This window comes from Hemicordylus capensis, chromosome 2 (genome assembly GCF_027244095.1).
Source record: "Hemicordylus capensis ecotype Gifberg chromosome 2, rHemCap1.1.pri, whole genome shotgun sequence".
NCBI classification, from domain to species: domain Eukaryota; kingdom Metazoa; phylum Chordata; class Lepidosauria; order Squamata; family Cordylidae; genus Hemicordylus; species Hemicordylus capensis.
This window is the reverse complement of record NC_069658.1, coordinates 241,181,230-241,203,865: the sequence shown is the minus strand read 5'-3', so window position 1 is coordinate 241,203,865 and position 22,636 is coordinate 241,181,230. Positions and strand designations below refer to the sequence as shown.

General features: G+C 49.1%; 1 protein-coding gene across 5 annotated transcripts in view; it reads left to right on the top strand.

The window, feature by feature from the left end:
* The window catches only part of LOC128347441 (zinc finger protein 420-like), a 94,148-nt gene that overhangs the window by 37,506 nt on the left and 34,006 nt on the right, over window positions 1-22,636 (top strand). Inside the window, exons 1-5 of one of the 5 annotated variants that reach the window (XM_053302119.1) lie at window positions 13,022-13,041; window positions 18,003-18,062; window positions 18,533-19,009; window positions 19,332-19,458; window positions 22,017-22,099. The exons of 1 other annotated variant lie outside the window; for it this stretch is intronic. In XM_053302119.1, coding sequence (XP_053158094.1) covers window positions 18,614-19,009; window positions 19,332-19,458; window positions 22,017-22,099 — 606 coding nt within the window. In that variant the 5' untranslated portion in view covers window positions 13,022-13,041; window positions 18,003-18,062; window positions 18,533-18,613. Of the gene's footprint in view, window positions 1-4,056; window positions 4,149-13,021; window positions 13,042-17,153; window positions 18,063-18,532; window positions 19,010-19,331; window positions 19,459-22,016; window positions 22,100-22,636 lie in introns of those variants that run through there. 3 more of the 5 variants (XM_053302118.1, XR_008317567.1, XM_053302123.1) reach the window with 3 other exon arrangements.

Genomic DNA, 22,636 nt, shown 5'->3' with positions numbered 1-22,636 from the left:
CAATGCAAGTGGAGCCACAAGTCGCTCTCCTGGCTTGCATTGCGTGAGTTTCCTTTTGCAATCCCACCGGGACTCACACAATGCAAGCCAGAAACTGCAAGCCAGAAACACATTGCAAGCCAGAAACTCACACAATGCAAGCCAGGTGAGCGCCACTGGATCCACTTCCAGGCAGCTACCCTCGGTTTAGGGGTGGGGGTGGGGGTGAAGCCTGCTATGCAAAGCACAGAAGAGCTAAAAGGAGGACGTTATGCAAGGGAGTAGGGGCATTCTCTCACACACAACACACACAGGGGAGAGAGAGAGATTTAAGCAATGAAACTTACTTTGTTAATGCAGAACAGAAGAATAAAATGCAGCCAGAGGGCAGTGTGGTGGGCAAACGGCAGGCAGACAGAGTTAAGGAACGTCCCCAGCAGCAGCTCTCACAAGCTACTCCGCTCCACTACTCCTGCGTGCAGCAAGCAGGGAGGGAGGAACTGAGACAACCAGCATGGTGGTCATGTGTTCTCTGGCAGCCAATGGGAGCTCCCGCCCACCAGAGATCTCCATAATGACGGGGGGGGGGAAATCACACAAAAATATTTTTTTGCCAAAAGCAGGGGACTGGCAGGGGCACTTTTTGGCGCCCCCCCCAAGTGGCACCTGGGGCACGTGCCCCCCCTGCCCCCTATCATTATGCCCCTGCCCGTGCTGACTCAGGGAAGCCTGATTGGCTGCTGGTTCTCTTGAGCCCTATATATTTGGTACTCTCTCAATTGCTCAGGGCTGTTTGCAATGTTCGCTGGCTGCAGACAGTGTCCCATTTAGACTATTGCAACACTCTCTATCTAGGGTTACCTTTGAGGACGATCAGGAAGCTGCAGCGGGTCCAGAATGCAGTGGCTCGCCTACTCATGGGTGTCAGAAAATATGACAGGGTAACACCTCTCCTACAGTCATTGCACTGGTTGCCTATTCACTTCCGAGCTCAATTTAAGGTCCTGGTTCTGACCTTCAAAGCCTTGCAGGCCAGGGCCTGGCGCCTATCTATCTACAGACCTGCCTCTCCCATCCAGTTAAATCCCGTCCGGTTAGATCAGCTCAGACGGCCCTTCTGTCGGTCCCTGATTTCCGAGATGTTCTGGGCTCTAGGACCTGTGAAAGGCCCTTTTCAGTTGCTGCCCCATTCCTTTGGAACTCTCTCCCCCTACTGATCCGGCTAGCAGCTTCCTTACTGTCATGCCTCAGACTTCTGACTTAGAAGAGTCAGGGCAGGAATGGGAGGATTCACCTGCTGGTGAGGGCTCAGAGGTGCACAGTAACAGGACTTGGCAGGGAGGCCAGACTCTGGAGCTGAGGACTTGCAACAGCTGCCAGATGTGATTTCTGATGGGGAGGAGCCTGGGATTTCACCTGTCTTGAGAAGACAGCTCAAGGGGGAGGCTCAATGGAAGTCACACAGGTGCAGGAGATCACTAGAGAGGAAGCCGAAGTGCTGACTCAGGGAAGCCTGATTGGCTGCTGGTTCTCTTGAGCCCTATATATTTGGTACTCTCTCAATTGCTCAGGGCTGTTTGCAACGTTCACTGGCTGCAGACAGTGTGCCATTGAATTCCCAAACTTTGTCCGAGTTCCAGTTTGCCTTGTTTATGCTTCCTGCTTTGTTCTGTTAATTCCTTGCTCTGTTGTCCTTTGCTATTTTCATTCTTTTGCTCTGTGTTTTTCTTTCTTTCACTTATTACTCAGTTATTGTTAGAGTGGGGTACTTAGTGCAGTTCAGGGGACTTAATTCATTTACTGTTTTCTTCGTGAGCCTCTTATTTTTCACTCGTGCTGCTTTCCGCTGCATTTCCGCTGCTGCTTTCTGTTATCTCACCGGGGAGTGCTGAAGGGGGTTGTAAATCCTGTTGGGTGAGCGGAGCTAACAGATTTACGACACTCACCGATCTTCAAATCGCTATTCAAGACTTTTCTTTTTCGCCAGGCCTTTGTCCTGTAGTTCATTTTTCAGATTTCTGGTAGTTACTTCTGTTCTTTAATAATTTTTAATTATTAATGTAATTAATAATTATGGCCCTCTCCTGATGATTTCAATCAGGGGCTTCATAACGAAGAAGAGGTTCTCTTAAATACCCAGGGCCCAAGCCATTTAGGGCTTGATGGGTTATAACCAGCACCTTGTATTTTGTCCAAAAACTTATTGGCAGCCAGTGTAGATCTTTCAAAACAGGAGTAATTTGGTCTCTCCTAGATGACCCAGAGACCAACCTGACAGCCGCATTCTGTACCAAGGGCAGCCCCACCTAGAGTGCATTGCAGTAATCCACTCTGGAGGTTAGCAGCCTATGTACCACTGTTCTGAGGTCATTTATCTCAAGAAACAGATGCAGGTTGCATATCAGCCAAAGCTGATAGAAGGCACTTCTGGCCACTGCCTCAACCTGGGACACCAGGGAGACTGCGTATGTCTTTCTTCTGGGGAAGTGTGACCCCATCCTTGGTAATATTATCAATGTCCTCCTAAAATTACTTAGTGTAGTTGTCTCATATATAAACAATCACCTTTCTTTCCATGTTTTTATCTATGAGGACTTCCTGTATATGAAATAGTTTATCTTCACCAAAAGCACTGATAATAACTATACCATTAGACAATTCAGTGGAACAAACACTAAATGAAATGCAAGAATATTCAAGAACTCCTACTACACATTTCTTATTACTTTCTCAAAGAATCACATTTGCTGAATCCAACTGGGAAGAAGGAAACTTTTTCTTTTCATTTTAGAGGCAACTGAGACCTCACATTGTTCCAAAAGCGAGCAGCAAGCATGTGTCACAGGCTGTTCCAGCCTAGTTTTCTCTTAAAGCATTCTCTTCCCATGTGGTGTTCCCCTCCTTGTCCTCAGGTGGTCTTTTGGCTCCTCCACTGCCACGAGTGGGGAAAGCGGGGCTTTGCAAGCACAGAATGCTCGGAAAGAGGGAAAGAGCTCGGGCAATGTTGGTGGGGGGGGGAAGAAGAATGCGGTTTGATTGGGGGAAGCAGACATGAGTAGGAAAGAAGGTCAGAAAAGACAGCAGAGAAGGGGGAAGAAGGGGAAAGGGTGGGTGGGAAGAGGGATCAAAGAGAGATTTGGAACTAGGAAGGAAAGACAGGAGGAGAGGAGAGAGGAAGAGCAAGGGGGAGGGGAGCCCCAAGAGGAAAGTGCTGTGAATGTAGCAATGGGAAAAGGGCAAGGGACAGTTGGGGTCCAGAGAGCAGTCAGAGCAGCAACCAAAATTTGCACCCCAAACTCTGACTCAAGAGGAGTCCCACAAGGGGCAGAGAAAGAAGGAAGGAAAACCAGTAAGGAGCTCACAGTAACACCAGAAATAGTAAGGACAAAAAAAGAAAAGAGAAATGAGCAGGGAGTTGAAGAGGAGGAGGAAGAGGAAGGGGGCAAGGAGAAAGAGAAAGCAAAGGGGGCTGAGCAGGAGGTGAAAGAGGGACCTGAGGACGGCTGCTTGGCTCCAGTCAACTGCAGCTCCTGCCTGCTGGTTGTTACTGCCTCCTGCTCATCCTCCCTGACGTGTGTGTGTCTCAGTGTCAGACACACAAACAGCACAGGTGCTGTCTGAATGGTGGGCAAAAGCAGCTGTCTGCTCGGCAGCCTTCTCAGCCGTGCTTCCCACTCCGAGCCTGGCTGGATCAAGTTGCAGCAGTCAGCCCTCACTTCCTCGTTGTGGCTTGGGAATGATACTTGCAGCGGCAGGGGAAAAGATGGCAAGGGGGAAACAATATGCAGCAGCCATCCCAGCACACGGGGAGACTGTGCGGCTGCTGGAATGGGCTGAGCGGGGAGCCACACCTCTCTATGTGCTCCCTCAGCCGCACATCTTAGAGCTCCAAGCCAGAAGTTCAGGACAGCAGCGAGACAGAAGCTGCCGCCTCTCTGCCTGCTGCTCCACAGTGAGTGATTGCAGCCGAGGGAAGGAGCGAGCAGCGCAGCAACTTTGACATTGGCTTTATTGCTTTATTTGATGCTTCTTTTCTACCTGCAATCTATACTATGCTTCTTTCTCTCTCTCTCCTAGCAGGTGATGGGTGGAAAATCAAGACTGAAGGAGAAGCATGCAGGTCACTAGTAGAAAGAGCAAGATGTAAAAAGAAAGGACAACAGAGAAAAAGAACAAAAGAAAACCAGGAAAGGAAGAATGAATCTCCTCCTGTTCATGCTGGTGACTGCCAAGAAACACCAATCCAAGAAGAAATAGAGAAGGGAAAGCAAAAGAGGCAGCCCCTGTCATGTGAGAAAAACATTGGTTATTTATTTATTTATTTATTTATTTAACACATTTCTATACCGCCCTGCCCCAAGGTCTCAGGGCGGTTCACAACAACAAATACTAAAAACAATTTAAAACAAATAATAAACAATCAAAAGTTTAAAAATTTAAAAGTTAAAAAGCTAAAAAGTTAAAAAGCTTGGGTAAAAAGATGAGTCTTTAAATCCCTTTTAAAAGCCACTAGAGATGAGGAGACTCTTATTCTCACGGGAAGTGCGTTCCAAAGTCTCGGGGCGACAACAGAGAAGGCCCGTCCCTGGGTGGCCACCAAACGACATGAAGGTAGCCACAGACGAGCCTCCCCTGATGAACGTAGTGGACGATGGGGATCATGCAGAAGAAGACGCTCTCTTAAATACCATGGGCCTAAGCTGTTTAGGGCTTTATAGGTTATAACCAGCACTTCGTATTTTGCCCGGAAACCTATCGGCAGCCAGTGCAACTCCTGTAATATAGGAATAATATGGTTCTTCGAGATGACCCGGAGACCAACCTGGCTGCCGCATTTTGTACTAATGGTAGTTTCTGGACTACGTACAAAGGCAGCCCCACATAGAGCGCATTGCAGTAATCAAGTCTGGAGGTTACCAGCAAGTGTACTACTGTTTTGAGATCATGAACTTCAAGAAACGGACGCAGCTGGCGTATCAACCGAAGCTGATAGAAAGTGCTTCTGGCCACTGCCTCAACCTGGGAAACCAGGGAGAGGTGTGGATCCAGAAGCACTCCCAGACTGCGTACCTGTTCCTTCTGAGGAAGTGTGACCCCATCTAGAACAGGTAGATCAATATCGCTTCCCGAGTGACGACCGCGCACAATAAGAACCTCCTTCTTGTCTGGATTCAGTCTCAGTTTGTTATAAAATGTGGTTTAAATATAACTGGGGAAAGAAGAGAAGGGAGAAGAAATCATTTAAGTGCTTGTTGTGTAGAAAGAGCTTCAGTCTGAACTCACATCTAAGAGAACACCAAGGAATTCATACAAGAGAGAAACCAATTAAATGCCTAGAGTGTGGAAAGAGCTTCATTCAGAGCGCAAATCTTAGGAGACATCAAAGAATCCACACAGGAGAGAAACCATTTAGATGCTTGGAGTGTGGAAAGAGCTTCACTCAGAAATCAAGTCTGAAGAGCCATCAAATAATCCACAGCTGCAACTCAGGTCTTAAGAACCACAAAAGAATTCACACAGGAGAGAAACCATTTAAATGCCTGGAGTGTGGAAAGAGCTTTATTCAGAACTCACATCTTAGACAACACCAAGTAATGCATACAGGGGAGAAACCATTTACATGCTTGGAGTGTGGTAAGCGCTTCAGTCAGCACTCATTTCTAAGGAACCATCAAAAAATTCACACAGGAGAGAAACCATTTAGATGCTTGGAATGTGGAAAGAGCTTCAATCAGAGTTCAGGTCTTAGAATACATCAAAGAATTCACACAGGAGAGAAACCGTTTAGATGCTTGGAGTGTGGAAAGAGCTTCAATCAGAGATAATGTCTTAGAGAACATCAAAGAATTCACACAGGAGAGAAACCATTTAGATGCCTGGAGTGTGGAAAGAGCTTCACTCAGAACTCACATCTTAAACAACATAAAAAAATTCACACAGGAGAGAAACCATTTTGATGCTTTCAGTGTGGAGAGAGCTTCAAAAAGAGCTCAAATCTTAGGGAACATGAAAGAATTCACAAAGGAGAGAGACCATTTTGATGCCTTCAATGTGGAAAGAGATTCAGACAAAGAGGATGTCTTAAGGAACACCAAGAAATTCACACGGGAATTGAAGCTTCAGTTGGAGTTCAGATCTTAAGAATCACCAAGGAATTCGCACAGGAGAGAAACCATGTAAATGCCTGCCTGGAGTGTGGGAAGAGCTTTAGTCAGAGATCAGTCCTTGCAAAACACCAAGGAATTCACAAAGGAGAAAAATGATACAAATGCCTAGAGTGTGGAAAGAGCTTCAATCCTAACTCTCATCTTACCCAAGATGAAAGAATTCACACCTGGAAGGATAGACATGTTGTTAATGTAGATAGAGCTTCCATATCCCTTCCCCTTCCCAAAGATGCAGTAGAGGAGAATGGAGCAGAGACTTTCTAGCCACCTCTCTCATCTCCCCCACTTCCGAAAGAAGAAGGGTGGGGACAGAGGAGCTGTGGTGGGCTGCAGTGTTCCCTCTCATGTTTAGAATCGGTGAGCGGAAAGAGTTTTGTCCTGGGCAGCAGCATCAAGTCAGTGTGCTCACAGAACTCTTTCTCACTTGTACACATACACACTCATGAGTTACTGACTATTACACAAAAGAAATGTTTGCATGTTGGGAAGGAGGCTACATTTAGAATGCTTCTTCCTGCCATTTAGTTCCCAATGTACCAAGTATGTGGGTTCAACATACATTCAGTCATGTCAGCTGGCAAATTTGTTAATCTCAGCTTTACCATCCCAGTGAGATCTAGCCTGGTGATCTCTAGGCTTGACTACTGCAATACACTCTACCTGGGGTTGCCTTTGTACATCATTCGGAAACGTCCGTTGGTTCAAAATGCAGCAGCTAGATGGGTCTCTGGGGTGTCTCAGGGAGACCCTATTACGCCTGTTTTAAAGCAATTTCTTTGGCTACCAATAGGCAGAGGCGTAACTAGGGAAAATGGCGCCCGGGGCAAGCACTGAAATTGCCCCCCCCCCAGCATACATCTGACTGACACACATGTCTCAGAAAACTTTTATTTTAAAAATTTAAAAAATTACAAAAATTACCAACAATTTCAAAATGCGATAAATAACTCATCAAGAATTCTGTGTTTTTTTTTAAAGAACAAACTAGGATTTGTAAAGGGATTTAAAAACCTAACTAATTAACATCTGAAGCATCATTTACTGCTTTTTTTTCTGCATAGGCTTTATTTAAAGATATTATTTTACAAATTAAGGAGAATATATATATCTCATATATATCTCATGCCAACCTTTAGTTAAAGAAATTAGACCATGCTTTAGCATCATGGGCATGTGGGAACCAATCTGGCAAGGTACTAAAAAGCCCCTGTGAGGTACAAGCATCCTCACTCCTACATAATATACAAGGTACAAATTGTCTTGATGACTAAAAGGTGTTCCTCAGCTTCTTATTGGTTTGTTGGTTTTAGTTGTTTGGGGGCAAAAAAAAAACACCCTCTCCTATGTGAATGTATTATTTGTACATTTCTCTGTCTAGATAAACTATTTGTATAAGCAATATACAGAAGGACATTCTCTCCTGGCAATGCAGAAATGTGGCAGCATTTTCTCCTTACACAACCTAGTGTTTTAATGTATCATTGAGAAAAACACACACACGAGACCAACACATGCACAAATTATATTATTCCCACTGTAGTTTGAACCCAGATTATCCTTGTTATCTCTCTCTCCCATCCTGCAAAAAATAGGTATGACACCTCTAATCACAACACTGTCAATCATTCCCATGCAGTGCATACCTGGAGAAATCACTCTAATGTTTTGCAATGGAGCATAATTAAAGCATCCATCAAACACTTTTGAAGTACTACAGAAATTATACATTGTAATAACAGGCTATCTGAATGATGACAATTTAATGTTGAGCTTCACCACTAAAACAAACCCCAGTGATAACAGCAAGGCCTCCTTTCAGTTTTGAACTGTAGCAAAGTTACATACTAGATAATTTCAAGTATGTTTGTGATGCTAACATAAGCCAAATGGTGAGCAAAATTAGGTAACTTTAAAAAAGAAAAAAAGAAATCCAGCTCCTTAAAATATTGGGACTCAGCTCTCTATTTTAGAGCTGTAATAAGCACTTTTATCAATTTGAGAAACTTAAGAAAAAGCAGGTGAAATGTGCTTTTCAGAAGGGGCCTTGCAGGATGGAATCCATGAAATGCCTGGTGGTAGATTAGCAAGACACATGAACATATGAGATACAAAAAGCATGTGGCTCCATGTAAATTTGTTTACAAGCAATGAAATTAATTTTACAACTTGTCAGACTGTCGAGGTTATAGAAACCAAAAAAGAGGCTCTCAATTTTTAATGTAATAGTTGTATGGCTGTATTGCACGTATCCTCCCCTTAACTTCGTAGAGCATTTGTTGAACAAATGATAGATCCACATTTGCATGTGTACAGACTCATCCTCTATGCACACGTCTTCGAATGCAGCCTACAAAACTGTATCTTTGCAGACGTGCATTACAGACAATGAAATGCACATATTTGCCTTTCAACACCTAACTAGAACAGAACACTTGACAACCTGCTTGCAATTGTTCTCTTAATTGCACCAGTCGGTCCTTTTTCACCAATGCAGATGAATGGCTATTAATGGAATGCGATGTCTCCCCAACTTAAAACAAACAAACAAACAAGCATCTTGCAACGTGGGTAGAGAGAAGAGAGGAGAGCAATTGCACAAAGTTGCCAACTTGCAAGTTGCTGGTCAGGTCGAGAACGAACCTAAACATTCAGCCGCTGCCGCCGCGCCTCCCCATGGGGTGGGTGTTTGGGTGAGCCGCGGGTGAGCAGGGGCCAGGGCAGGGGTCCTCGTCCTCCTTCCACCCGCCCCGGCAGCGGCGGGCGGCGGCTACATCTGGAGCGGCGCCGAGGCATGCTGCCTGGGCGGCATGCCTCGGCGCCGCTCCAGACGTAGCCGCCGCCCGCCACTGCCGGGGCGGGTGGAAGGAGGACGAAACCGCCGCCCGCCGCGGCGGCTGGAAGGAGGACGAGGACCCCTGCCCTGGCCCCTGCTCACCCGCGGCTCACCCAAACACCCACCCCACCATAGCGAAGGGCAGCAGGCGGGACGGGGGCGAGTGAGTGGAGGCCCGCGGCGGCGGCTGAATGTTTAGGTTCATTCGACCAGGCAGCAATTGGGGGGCAGGGGAAGAGGGAGAGGCCGCGGCCGCGCCGCTCTCTGTCCGCAGCGGCAGCGTGGTGGGCCCATGCCATGATGATGCCGCGGCCCCGCGCCACGCCACTTTTTTTGACTCGGAGGCCGCCCTCCCCGCACCCGCGCCACCCACTCTCCAGCTGCCCAGCCACCCCCGCCAGCCCAAGACACCCCCGGCAGCCCCAACAAGTACTTTAAGATGCAATAATTAAAGACAAAAGAGAGACGTCATTGTAGTAAAAGTAATTTAAAAAGTTTAAAAACACACACACACCTGATCCTCCTGTCCTGTTAAAACTTTATTGATGGTGCTGGTGGTGATGTTGTGTTCTGGAGCAGATCCTCCTTCCCCACACTCGGAGCAGCTGTGTTCGTCGTCCTCCTCTAGTCCTCGTGGCTTCTCAACAGCACGTGTGTGCTATGCTAATCAACTGGAGGAGCGAGCATGTGCGTGAGTCAGAGACTCACAGTGGTGGGCAGGGGACTAGGGAGGAGGAAGACTACGTCCAATGCATGCAGTTCAGAGTTGACCAACGAACAATGCCGGCTCGCTGGCCGCACTACCAGGCAGCAGTGAAAACGCCCAGCCAGCCTGCCGCCGGAGCCACCCCAGGTGGGGGAGGGGGGCGCCGCGCTGGTGCGACTGCTTGTTGGGTCGATTTGTAACAGTCAGAAGTCATGGGCAGTGAGGCAGCCAGCCCGAGCTCGCGCGGGGGAGGAGGAGGCGCTGCGTCGGTGCGGTTGCTTGAAGTTAATGACTTTGAAATTTATACATTCATTGAGTGGGTGGGGGGCGCTGGCGGGGGGGGCATGGCACCTTTGTGGCGCCCTCTCCCAAAGTGGCGCCCAGGGCACGTGCCCTGCCTGCCCCCCCTATCGTTACGCCCCTGCCAATAGGTTTCCCGGCCAAATAAAAAGTGTTGGTGATTACCATAAAGCCCTAAACAGTTTAGGGCAAGGTTACCCAGGAGAGGACCTACTTCTGCATGATCCCCATCGTACATTGAGAGAGTCTGTCTCCGTATGCTACTGGGCCATCAGGCAGTGACGGCAGTGGGTCTGCTCTTTTGCTGCTCCTAGGCTGTGCAATGTGCTCCCTGTAGACCAGGGCTGCTCAGCTTCAACCCTCTTGCAGATGTTGGCCTACAATCTCCATAATCCCTGGCTGTGGACCACTGTGACAGGGGGTTATGGGCGTTGTAGTCCAAAAACAGCTGGGGGGCTTAATTTGAGCAGGCCTACTATTTAACATTTCAGGTTTAACATTTTTGCCATCCTTCAAAAGAGCTCTTAAGACACATTTTTTCAGCCAGGCTTTTTAAAATTTCTGAACTTCTTAAATTTTTAAATGGCTGTTTTTAATCATTTGTTTTATTTTGTTTTTCTTGTGTTTATTTTTGTAAACTGCTTAGGACCTTTGGAGTTAGGTGGTATATAAAATACATAAATAATAATAAGAGTGAGGAGGCAGGCCTAGAGATGGGGTATGCCCATGTCAGTGGCCGCTCCTCTGGTCAATGCCCCTGCCTAGTTTCATAATAAACAGATAGCATGTAAAGCTCAGGTAAACCTTGTGGTCATTCGGAATGATTCCATTTTTTAAGGGTCAGCAGATTTAGAAAATGAGTTGCTGGTATTTTCACACTAACAAGTCTGTTCCCTAGCTGAAGTATGTTGGTGCCATTCTCCCCGCTGTGTTTCAAGGCAGTAAACACTCTCCTTGCTGCTCAAGTTAGTTTCTCTGAATGGGAAGCCAACTGGATCCCCCTGGACAGGAAGCCAAAGGACTGGAGCCCCCTGGTGCTGCCCAGAGGCGGCTGCTCCCAGCGTAGACATCCCCGCATAGTTCCTCTTCACATCTCCAGGGCCAGGAGGGCCCCTTCTATTGGCCCCAGAGTCCACAGGGCCAGCTGGGAAGGCATGTGGGGATGTTGGGAAAGCACATGGGGACACTAGACATCCCAGATGGCCCATAGGATTTCCCAGCCAGTTCCATGGGCCCCTGTGGTGCCCGAAATCTGGTAAACAGCCAAGGAATGATGACCCACTCTGAGAAGAGCTGCCTCCACCTAGCAGCAGGAGGGGGCTGCAGATTCATGGGAATGGAGGGTCCAATGCCGAACCCTAATGCATACCTTAAAATTAGCAACTATGGGGAGGTCCCAGAATGTCCACCATGGATTTCCAAGAGAAGATATACCTAAGGAAACATTGTTAAAATAATGCAATAAACTCTCTTTCCCTTTTTTTGGTGGTTTAAATGCCAAGCAATTCTCTCTTCTTTATTACTGTATTTTTTAAAAAATGCATGTACCCTACCTCAATTAGTCCTACAACATTTCTTTTGGCTTATCTTTGCAATTTGGCTGCATGCATGTATAATGCATTTTTCATGTCTTGATTCATAATAAGTTTTAAAACATGCCCCATTCAGAATACAGGTGCTGCTGCTGTCAATCTCTCTCTCAAGCCCCACCCCCATCCTTCCCTGTGTTTGGATGGTGACAACAACCATCCCCAGCCACAATCGCCTTTGGAATGCAAAGAGCTGCAAGAGTTGAGCTACTTCCAAGCAGGGGAAGGAGGAAGTTTTGCATCCAGTGGCACCCATGGGGGATCAAGGGAGCAGAAAAGATCCATGGTTATTTGCCCTGCAGTCCTTAAAACTGGAGGTGCCAGGAAATGTTGAAGCTCAAGATATTGACTTGCCTGTCTGCCTGTTTCTGAGCTGCTTGCATGCAGAAGGTCCCGGGTTCCATCCTGGCATCTCCATGCAGGACTGGGAGGAACTCCTGCCTGCAACCTTGGAGATCTGCTACCAGACAGTGTAGACCACAGTTTCTCAACCGGCAGTCCATGGACCGGTGCCGGTCCGCGACGAGTTGAATGGCGGTCCACTCCTCCTCCTGCCACCAGCAGCCTTTCTCTCCCTGCTGGGCTTCCTCTCCCCATCATTTTTTGCCCGCCCGCCTCTTCTGCCAGGGCCTGCGGCTGCTGCATGGCCGAAACCATAGCTCTGTGTGGGGGGGGTGAGCCTTCTAAACCCCCACCCCCCTGTTGATGGCAGTGAGCCTTCTACCCCACCCCACCAGTCGGCGGTGGTGGCTAATGCAAGAGCGACGCCGTGGCCTGCTGTCTGGCCTGGCATCGCTTCCCAACTGCAAAGTGCGCTTTCGTAGTTAATAGACTTAACTGCGCAGGCGTGCCTCGCAGTTGGGAAGTGACACCGGGCCAGACAGCAGGCCACGGTGTTGGTGTCGCTCTTGCATTAGCCACCGGGGCCAACGGGTAGGGGGTGGGGCCGGGGTAGAAGTCTCGCACACGCCCACAGTTATGCCCTCGGAGATGTGGCAGCGGAGGGTTCTGGCAGAGGCGGTGGACAGGGAGGGAGGAATGGAGCCCGGTGGGGAGAGAAAGCTGTGCTCTTGTATCAACAGCTGCCGCCAACAGGGGGTGGGTGGGGGAGGTTGGGGGTGGGGTAGAAGGCTCGCACCCACCCCCACCCCCCCAGTTATGTCTTCAGCCATGCAGCGGGCGGGCAAAAATGGTGGGGAGGGCGGGAGCTGGACGGGGAAAGAAAGCCCTGCGGGGCGGGGGCGGGGTTGAAGCAACTTTTAAAGTTAATGGTGGTATTGTTCACAAATATGTGTTACAACACAATAGTGTGTTATGCATACTGACCGTGCAGCAATTGGGATGTTGATCAGCTCTCTCTTAAAGTGCTTCGAGTAATTCTGTTCCTTCCCTTGGGTAATCCATGTTATTTACCTTGCTTTATTTTTAGGAATGTTGGTGGTATGAGTTACAGTGGAAGGTAATATGGTAATTGCCTGTTATGCTGTACTTTAACAACTTCCTTTGCCTCATGCTGTGTGGCTTTGGGTGGCTGGATCACCCTTAGATTCCTGCGTGGCTCCAGAGAGACCACTCCACAGTAGACTTTGGGCAACAGTAAACAGGGTGCTGTGATGATGTTGATTGATTTCTCTAGCAAGACCCCCTTAGCCTTTGTGTGGGAGCTAGGAGTGGCTGTACTGTTGCAGCAGCAGGGAGGAAAGGTCTGCTCTGCAAGCAGCTGCTCTCATTAACACATTAAGGCTTGATAACTGAAAGCCAGTCACCCCTGTAAGATGGACTTTGAGCAGTTTCTCCTGTCATCCTGTTCCTGAGGCTCAGCGTAGGGTCTGGCAGGTGCGTCCATGACATTTGCCTTCAGCCTCTACAGGCACAAAGGAAAGAATGTGGGAATGGACTGAGGCGGAAGGGAGTGGGGAAAGCAGCGGGGAGAGAAAGCATTTTATTTAAAGAACAATGCATGTTGTTATGTATTTTGTACAGATTTTATTGTATTTATTAGAATTTTTAATTGAATTTATTATATTTCAATTTAAATTAATCTTGGCCTGACAGAACTTCAAAAGTTAAATTTTGATTAAATTCACTTTAATTGATTCCACTTTGATTTAATTAATTGATTGATATTAAGTGTTACTTTAATAATCAGCACCCTAAAAATTGACCTTGGCCCCCATGAGCCAAGTCACAGTCAGTTTTGGCCCATCAGGTCATTTGAGTTATGCACGCCTGTTGTATAGTTCTAATAGATAAATTTGAAACCCCTCTACTAACTGCTGGTCCAGGAAACTGTGCACGAAGGATGTAGCAGTCCTTGAAACTCCACACAAAGGATATAGTGGTCCTTGACTTTAAAAACGTTGAGAAACACTGGTGTAGACAACGCTGAGCTAGATGGACCAATGGCCATCCAAGGAATAGTCTTCCTAGCAGCTTCCTAGGTCATCCAATAACAAGGTCTCCCCCACTGTCTTCATGGGTCAACATGATGCACTGTCTGCCATTAGCATAATCGCTGTGCTACTACCCTCATCAGAGGGAGTCCTGGCAGCCTTGCACACACAAAAGCGCCCTCACACAATCCCCCAGGTGCTCCCTTTCATAAGTGCCGCAGTCTCAGAACAGGAGTTATGTTGGTAGATGATGCTGCAGCACGTCAGCCGTGGTTTGGGCCCAAGCCATTGGCTGAGATCCTCACTCAATGAGTCAATATTACTACTTGGGAGTTGCTCTAAAAGGGTTGCTAAATTATAGTAGAACTTCCTCTATTAAATTGAGTCCGGATATGTCAGCTATGGTCAACATCTGACCCCCAGGGAAGCCATATTCTTAAATAACTTAGAAACAGAGGCATAACTATAGGGGGGCAGGGGGGGCACGTGCCCCGGGCACCATCTTTTCTGGTCACGTGGGGGGCTCCGCCATGACAAAAAAATTTTTTTTTAAGTTTTTGTTAATACAAATGTTTCCTGCTCAGTGCAGCAGCGCTGCAGCAGTCAAGGGAGCGCGTCGGCACCCCCTCCCCCACGAGCGGTCCCTTCCGCGCTGCCCGCGGCCCCCCCCATTGCTTTGCTGGCGCCTGGCGGCCAGTCAGTGGCCTGGCTTTGCGGCAGTGGCGGGCGCTTGTGAGGAAAAACCTAAATATAATGTAGTATGTGGGGGGGGGCGGTGGGGCGGCGGCCGGTGGGGCGCCATTTCAGTGCTTGCCCCGGGCACCGTTTTCCCTAGTTACGCCTCTGCTTAGAAACAAGTTCTGTAACCCTATTTTCATAAATATGTTCTATGTATAGTCAATATTTCTTGTAGTCTGCCAAGCCTTAGCAACAACAGCCACCATTCTGGCATTTAAAGAATTCATTCTGAATGCTAATGTGACGGTGGGACAGGTTAGGACAGATATTTCATGTTAAAAGGGCTCCTTCGTCTCCTGAATTAGCAGCCAAAGCATGGACAAGGCTCCAGACCATTTGTACATTTTTGAATCCTTCCTGTTTTTCTGCTGGTGCTCCCTGGATTTTCTTGTATCCACTCTAAACTTATTTTGCCTTTCTCCCAGCAGATGGGACCTGCAACAAAATGGAGCACCAGCTCAAATCGAGTGCCCACCTTTAGGAACCCCAATGTGACCCTATAAGCCCCATGGCCCTTTAGGGCAGTAGCCAAGCTGGCACTGGCCAGGGGTGCAGAGGTTTAGGGGTGCCATTGTGTTCCCTTCACAACTGACAGAGGATATGTTTAAAATGGGGTTCAGCACTACCCTGAACACAGTGAATTATTCAAGGCTCCCACCTCCTCCCATCCCGGGAGAATGAACAGGCCAAACCTCCATTGGCCCAGAGAGTCGGAGACTTCTACAGCTGCAGTAATGGGGCAATTAGCTGGTTGGCTCTTTGGCGGGTTGAAGCAAAGAGCAGGGAGTGGTGTTTTTAAGCAGCAGTAAACTTCCCGAGGTAAAGCCAAAGGGACCGATTGAAGAAGAGCTAGGTGCGGGATGGTGGGCGGCTAGAGGAAGAGCTGCCCAGGTGGAAGCCCCAGGGGTGAAGAGAGAGCCCGGGTGGCTCCCTGAAAATAGTAGCTGGCGGGATTCAGAGCTGAAAGGGCTCACAATGTAGAGACTGCTGAAGAAAGGCTTCCCATCGGCCAAAGGGACACATGCTTGCCCATAGCAACCATGGAAGATCACTGCTTGCCAACAGGAAACAATTTAAGTTCACCACTTACCATTAGGGAACAATAGGGAGATCTGTTGGAGGTTGTAATTTCCCCGTGATGGGTTTTGTGATTAATTTGCAGAGCATTGAAGAAGCTACCCATTCCAGTTACAGAGTAGAATGCAGAGTTTAGTTGTTGTAGCTATTTAGAGAAGAGAGAAGGAGATTCTTGTAGAATTAAAAAAACTAAGGTTTATTAGTGAAGTACACTTTGGATAGGAAAGACCTAATGCTATCTAAAGACTACATGATGAACAGGAAGAGAGAGAGAGATGTTCCCATCTGCTCTGCTCTCCAAGAGGAAAGGAAGGGATTCTGACTCATCACAGGAAATGCGTGAGTGAGGAGTCATATGAGGGACATGAGTAGAGACAGATAGCAACAGCTAGGGAGACCCTCACTCACTATCTGTGCTCTCACTGCCCCTAGTGGTCATCAGCCTAGTTGGTGCAAAAGGTCTATGCACTGGAACTCCATCTCCCACACTTCAATTCAGTTTATTATGATCATAGATCAGCACACAGTTACAAGAGTCCCCAAAATACTCGATACCAGTGCATGCATATATATATATATACATACACATATAATATACAATTAAGAACTATTACATAAAATATAAAATTGAATAAGATGACAAAATAAAAACAAGACGAATTAAGAGCCTGTATGAACCATCTCCAACACACCGTGGGTCGGTCTTAATTGCAGCTGTACAGAATTTGGCCACCAGAGATGTGTGACATCGGTATACTTATCAGAAAGAAATAAGTTTATATAAAACTCATCAGAATTATTAAAAAAAGAGGAGCAATAAATCTAAGATGCAGATCACGATAAAATGAGCAATACAAAAGCACGTGACCTACTGGTTCAACATCACCATTCCCACAAGGACACAATCTCTCCAAAAAAAGGAACCCTCCTAAATCTACCCTCTAATACCACAGAGGGCAACACATCCATCCGGGCTAGCCTCAGGGCCCTTCTGGGGGTTGGATATGTCAGATTATACAGAGAGTTGGCTGGTTTTTGCAAGGGCTTCACTGCTCCAAGCCACCTGTAGCTTGATGGCCGACCTAAATCTATCTGGTGTCCCATATCAATAATACGCTGCTTAAGGATCACTCTGGCATTATCATAGCCGGGGGTGGGGGGTGGGGTTGGCGGGGTAGAATTCTATTGACTGTCCATATACCTTAAATTTTGTTCCCTATTGGCATTCCTAGGTTTTCTATTGTTGGCTATTGGCAAGCAGGCATTCCCTGTTGGCAAGTGGTTTAGTACCACCTTGTTGGGGGATTGAGGAGGGGGGAGATTAACATGAAACAAGAGTTTAAACACGGGACCCATTGAATGGAAGGAAGGGCGGACGGGGTGGAAAAGAGAGGCTTGGGTGGTCTTGGTCATACACTCAGAGGTGCTTCTTCGGATCGTTCAAAACATTTTGCATTATCTTGTTGGAGCCTTATTCAGCCCTATAAGGTAGGCAGCGATACTGTAAGGCAGAGGAGAGCTGGTCTTGTGGTAGCAAGCATGACTTGTCCCCTTAGCTAAGCAGGGTCTATCCTGGCTGTGTATGAATGGGAGACTACATGTGAGCATCTTCCCGTCAGGGGATGGAGCTCCTCTGGCAAGAGCAGAAGGTTCCAAGTTCCCTCCCTGGCATCTCCAAGGAAGGGCTGAGAGAGATGACAGCCTGCAACCTTGGAGATGCCGCTGCCACCCAGTCTGTGTCGACAAAACTGAGCTAGATGGACCAAGGGTCTGACTGAGTATACAGCAGCATCCTATGTTGTTGCCATCTACTGAGCATGCTCCTTCTTCTGACTGTGTTCTGCCACCCACCCACCCACCCCGCCCTCAAATATATATTAGGCTCGATTAAGAAACATCCAGATGTTGAAGATGAAAACAGGACTATGGGTGATCCTCTAGCGGCAAGGATCTGGAGTGCATGCCACCAATGCACCTCAGGACAGAAACAGGGGGGAACAAGGCAAGAGGCATAAATTCAACAGGCAGAGCCCATCCTGGTGCTTCCAAATAGGAAGCTGTATCTGTTGCATTTCTACCTCTCGCGTAGATGCTACCCTGGTGGTGTTTGCGGGGCCGATGCAGGTGGGGGGGGAGTTTCAGTCCAATGGCATAGTCCTGGTAAGGACTGGGAGTTAACAAGTCTTTTTCCGATGCGAACATTTTTTTTCTCTTCTGAAGGGAAAAGGTGGTAGGAATCTCGCCCCCACCCCGACTGAGAAATGCCAGCAAAGAGTTAAGGTGAGAGAGACGTGATTCCTAGAGAGGGCAAAAGGGATCATGATGGACCACAGGCTTTTCCTGTCCCTCCCCCTTCCCTGGGGAAGACGCGAGGGGCCCTGACGGGAAGCACAGACAGTGGTCCCTGGAGGAGGGAGGAGGAGGAAAGGGGGAGAAGCAGATCTGGCTGGAATATTGGGGGAGGAAAGTGGGGTGGGGGAGAGAAGGCTGTTGTGGGCAGCGGGGGACACACAGCCAGCCTTTTCGGGGCGGATGCTCTGCATTGGTCTGTGACTTGCAAAGGAAGGAACCTCCTTCCATCCTGCAGGGGCCCTTTAGATTTGGCTCCTTTCCTATAAAGGGAAGCTTCTGTCAGGAGCTCAGATAATTCCCTTTCCTTAGTGAAATGCCTCCACGACTTGGGGGTGTCCTACTTCAAGCACAGAACCACATTTTTGCTTTGCAATACTAAGTGGCTGCATCCATTACAGCAGTTCCTGCTGCAAGGACCAGTCTGTTGGTGAAATAACTCCGGTCTTCTTGGAGGCTGCCTTTGGAGCACAGAATTGGAGATGGAAATACAAGACGCAGGTGGCCCAGAGACCATCAAGGCTGGGAACAGTGAGGAATTCTGGGAAAGGACTCTACAGGAAATCCTGCATGAGGACACGCTCCCTTCAGATGTACAGCGCCAGCACTTCAGGCAGTTCCGCTACCAGGAGGTGGAGGGCCCCCGACCGGTTTGCAGCCGACTCCACCAACTTTGCCATCAGTGGCTCAGACCAGAGGAACACACAAAACACCAGATTATGGACCTTGTGATCCTAGAGCAGTTTCTGACCATTCTGCCCCCTGAGATGGAGAGCTGGGTGAGGGAATGTGGAGCAGAGACCAGTTTGCAGGCAGTGGCCCTGGCAGAAGGTTTCCTCCTGAGCCAGGCAGAGGCCAAGAAGCAGGGAGAGCAGCAGGTGAGAGTGTCGGTGGGAGATTAAATAAGTTCTTCTCATCATATATTCATGTATATAAAAAAATGATATTCCACCTTTCTGTAAGACCTCAGGGTGTCACTAATACAAGAAAGAAGTAAAACTAATTAAGAGTTAAGTGTGCTTATTGAAATGGAGAATCATATAAGCAAGGAGGAATGTCCTTTATTTGCCCAGATTTCTCTCAGTGCCCTTGCAGGGGGAAGTATCCCAACCCTCCTCCCTCCACTCACCCTCCCCTGTCATTGCCTTTTCTAAACCCTGCCTCCCCCTTCCCTGCCTGGGATTTCTGTTGGCTTTTCAGGTGCAGGGGCCATTAGCAGAAGCAAACCCCAATGTTTCTCCGGCAGAGAAGACTCTATCAGACACCAGATTGAAGCTGCTGCACGGAGGGAGCTCTCAGGAGGATCATGCAGATACCACCTCACTGGGTAAGGAATAACGGATCCCACTTCTGCTGGGTCTCCCTTAATCCCATGTGCCTAAAAAGGGGTATTTCTTTGTCAACCTGCATCTGTCTGTGGGGGACGAGCATGGGTGCACAACTGAAATGCTGTGGTGGGCTGAAAGCTTTAGGGCACTGATGATTAAATTTAGTATTAATTAATTAATTGAATTAAAATGAAATTCATTAAAATTAATTGAATTAAAATGAAATTCATTAAAATTAATTGAATTAAAATTGAACTGTAGAAGCTCTTACAGGCCAAGGTGAATCAAATTAACCAAGCGGAGCCGGGAGCAGAGCATCTGTGCCTCTGCTGCCTGGCCGGCTTGCTTCTCTGGGTGGCGGGCCGGCTGGCTGGCCTGCTTCTTCTCACCCCCAGCAATTTCTGGCTGCAGGAAAGCTGGCCCACCACCTTCTCTCGCCCGCCAGCCTATCCATCAATTCCCGCTGTCCGGGCATCCCGCCGCCTGCTCCCTGCAGCCGACCCGGCCCGCTTCTTCTCACTCCCCATGCACGGCACTTTCTGGCTGGCAGTCTGGCTGGAAAGTCGGCCCGCCACCTCCTCCCCGCCGCCCACCAATTCCCAGTGGGTGGGCTGGCCCGCCACCTGATCCCTGCAGCCTGCTTCTTCTTACCCCCCGCCCCTGCCCAGCACTTTCTGGTTGGCGCCCGCCAGCCTATCCATCAATTCCCGCTGTCCGGGCATCCCGCCGCCTGCTCCCTGCAGCCGACCCGGCCCGCTTCTTCTCACTCCCCATGCACGGCACTTTCTGGCTGGCAGTCTGGCTGGAAAGTCGGCCCGCCACCTCCTCCCCGCCGCCCACCAATTCCCAGTGGGTGGGCTGGCCCGCCACCTGCTCCCGGCAGCCTGCTTCTTCTTACCCCCCGCCCCTGCCCAGCACTTTCTGGTTGGCGGGCCGGTGGGAAAGCCAGACTGCCCCCACCTGCCTGTCCCTCCTGTTCGCCGGGCGGCCCACCACCGCATCCCTATTTTCTCCCCTGTCCCCGTCATGTAGTCTCGCGAGAACTGCCACACATGGGATTAGTGAAGGGTACGCCTAGGAGAAATAAATATATAGATTGGATTAAACTTCATAACCATTATTTTTATTAATTATTTATTTAAAATATTTCTATACCACCCAAAATTTGCAACAAAGCCCTTATTGGATAACCTCAAATTTGTTTTTTTGGGGTGGGGTGGGGGACAGCTCTTTGAGATTGTGTGGAAATCCAAGCAGAGTTATTCATTCCTCAATCCAGTTGTAACTTAGGAATTAATTGAATTGAGGCATCCAGTTGGAGTGCAGGTGGAGGCACCAATCCACAGGAGCGAGGGCAAGGCAGCGCGTTCTGCAGGCTTGCTCCATCTGCCCTCTCCCACTCCCAAGCCTCCCTGTCCTCCTTCAGTTGGGCCTGGGAGCTTTTTGGAAAGGCGGGCGGGCGGCTGGGAAGGTGAGCAGAGCCCTGCCTGGCTCCCCTCGCTTCCATCGGGGCCTGGGAATGAGGGGGCACATGCCTTCTGATGGCGATGGAGTGTGCATGCGTGCCATCATTCTCATCAGGAGGTCAGGGGGGCTCAGGAGGGAGAGCACCTGCTCCCGCCCACATGCTTTCTTTGCTGGTTCAGCTGGCAGCAGCCTCCCCAGGAACATGCCTCTGAGAGAGCAAGGCAGTGCAGGACCTTTAGGACTGCCTGCCCGCCAGCTTGCCTTGCCTCCACTGGCCGAGCAAGAAGAATGTACTCAGAGGGGCTCCCTCCCCTACCCTCCGTTCCCTTCTCCCCACCAGTTTCCGAGCCCCTGGCTGCTTCTGGGAGCTTCCTGGAAAGGAGGGCCCATGTGCGCCCTGAAAGAGACACAGAGCACCTGCCTGCACTGAATGAGGCCACGCATGTGCCCTGTATCTTCTTCAGGGCTCAAATGCACCCGGCCCCGAGGGGCTCAGGAGCTGGTGGGGAGAATCGGGTGGGGGTGGGGGGAAGAGAGCCCCATGGAGGGCTCAGGAGGCGAGTAGCGGGCCAAGAGAAAAGGCCTCGTGGGGTGGATGTTGTGCTGCGTGAGCCTGTTTTATAGTCCACAGGTGATGGGATGGACAGAGGACCGTCAACCTGATCAGAGCTGCGTTGGAGCAGGGAGCTTTTAGAGCAGTTCCCCTGCAGGCTTGATGGGCAGGGCAGCACACGGGGAAGGAGACTGGGGGGGTGATTTCTGCTCCTCTTCTCCCCTCTCCTCGCAAAACTGCTGTTTCCTGCAAGAAATATGTCCATGAGTGTGGCACAGTACATACGACGCCTACTATTACTATGATATTTATATACCGCTCATCAAAGTTCTCTAAGTGGTTTGCATAGATCAATCAATCAAACAAAGAAATATGTCCATGGGACCAGTGCTTTTGCAGGGAAGGGACAGAAGCGATCAACACTTCCAGATCTCATCCCCCATGTGCTGCTCTGCCCATCAAACCTGCAGGGCAGTGACACTTCCTAATGTAACATTGTATTGCTCTACAAAAAAGGATCGCTTTTGTCTCCCTTAGTCCATGGAAGACCACTGGAGGTGTTGACAAGATCATGGCTCCCCTGTGTGGATGGAGAAGCAGCTTCTACCCAACCAGATCAGGTAGGAGAGGGATCATGTGGGGGACAGCCTAGGTGCCTTTCCCTGAGCCTGAATTAATAATTGCATCTCTGTAATCTGCCCACTGGTAGACATGTGCACGGACCGGTTCGGAGGCCATTCTAAAGGCCTCCAGACCAGTCCGGACACGGGGTGGTTTTGGTTCAGGTGGGGGGTTCCAATCATAACAGGGGGGGCTTTACTCACCCCTTCCTTCAAAGTAACGTATTTTTTGTAGTAAGCGGGCGGCAGGGTGCCTCCCGCTTCAATCTCCGCTCGGCGCAGGCTCCTCCATTTGTATCCATAATCGGGCGGCAGGATCGCTCCCAGTTCCTGCCGCCCCCTTCAAGCTAAGCCAAGCTCGGCTGGCAGCCACCCCCTGCAGCACTCCAAATGTCCCCTGCCGCCCCCCTCTAGCCAAATATTCCCCCATTACAAGGGGACGGCAGGAGAACTCTCTGCCGTCCCCTTGCCCTTTGCCGACTGGGCTGCAAATGGCTTCTAGGAAGCCTTTCGCACGCGTGCGCACAAGGCTTCCTA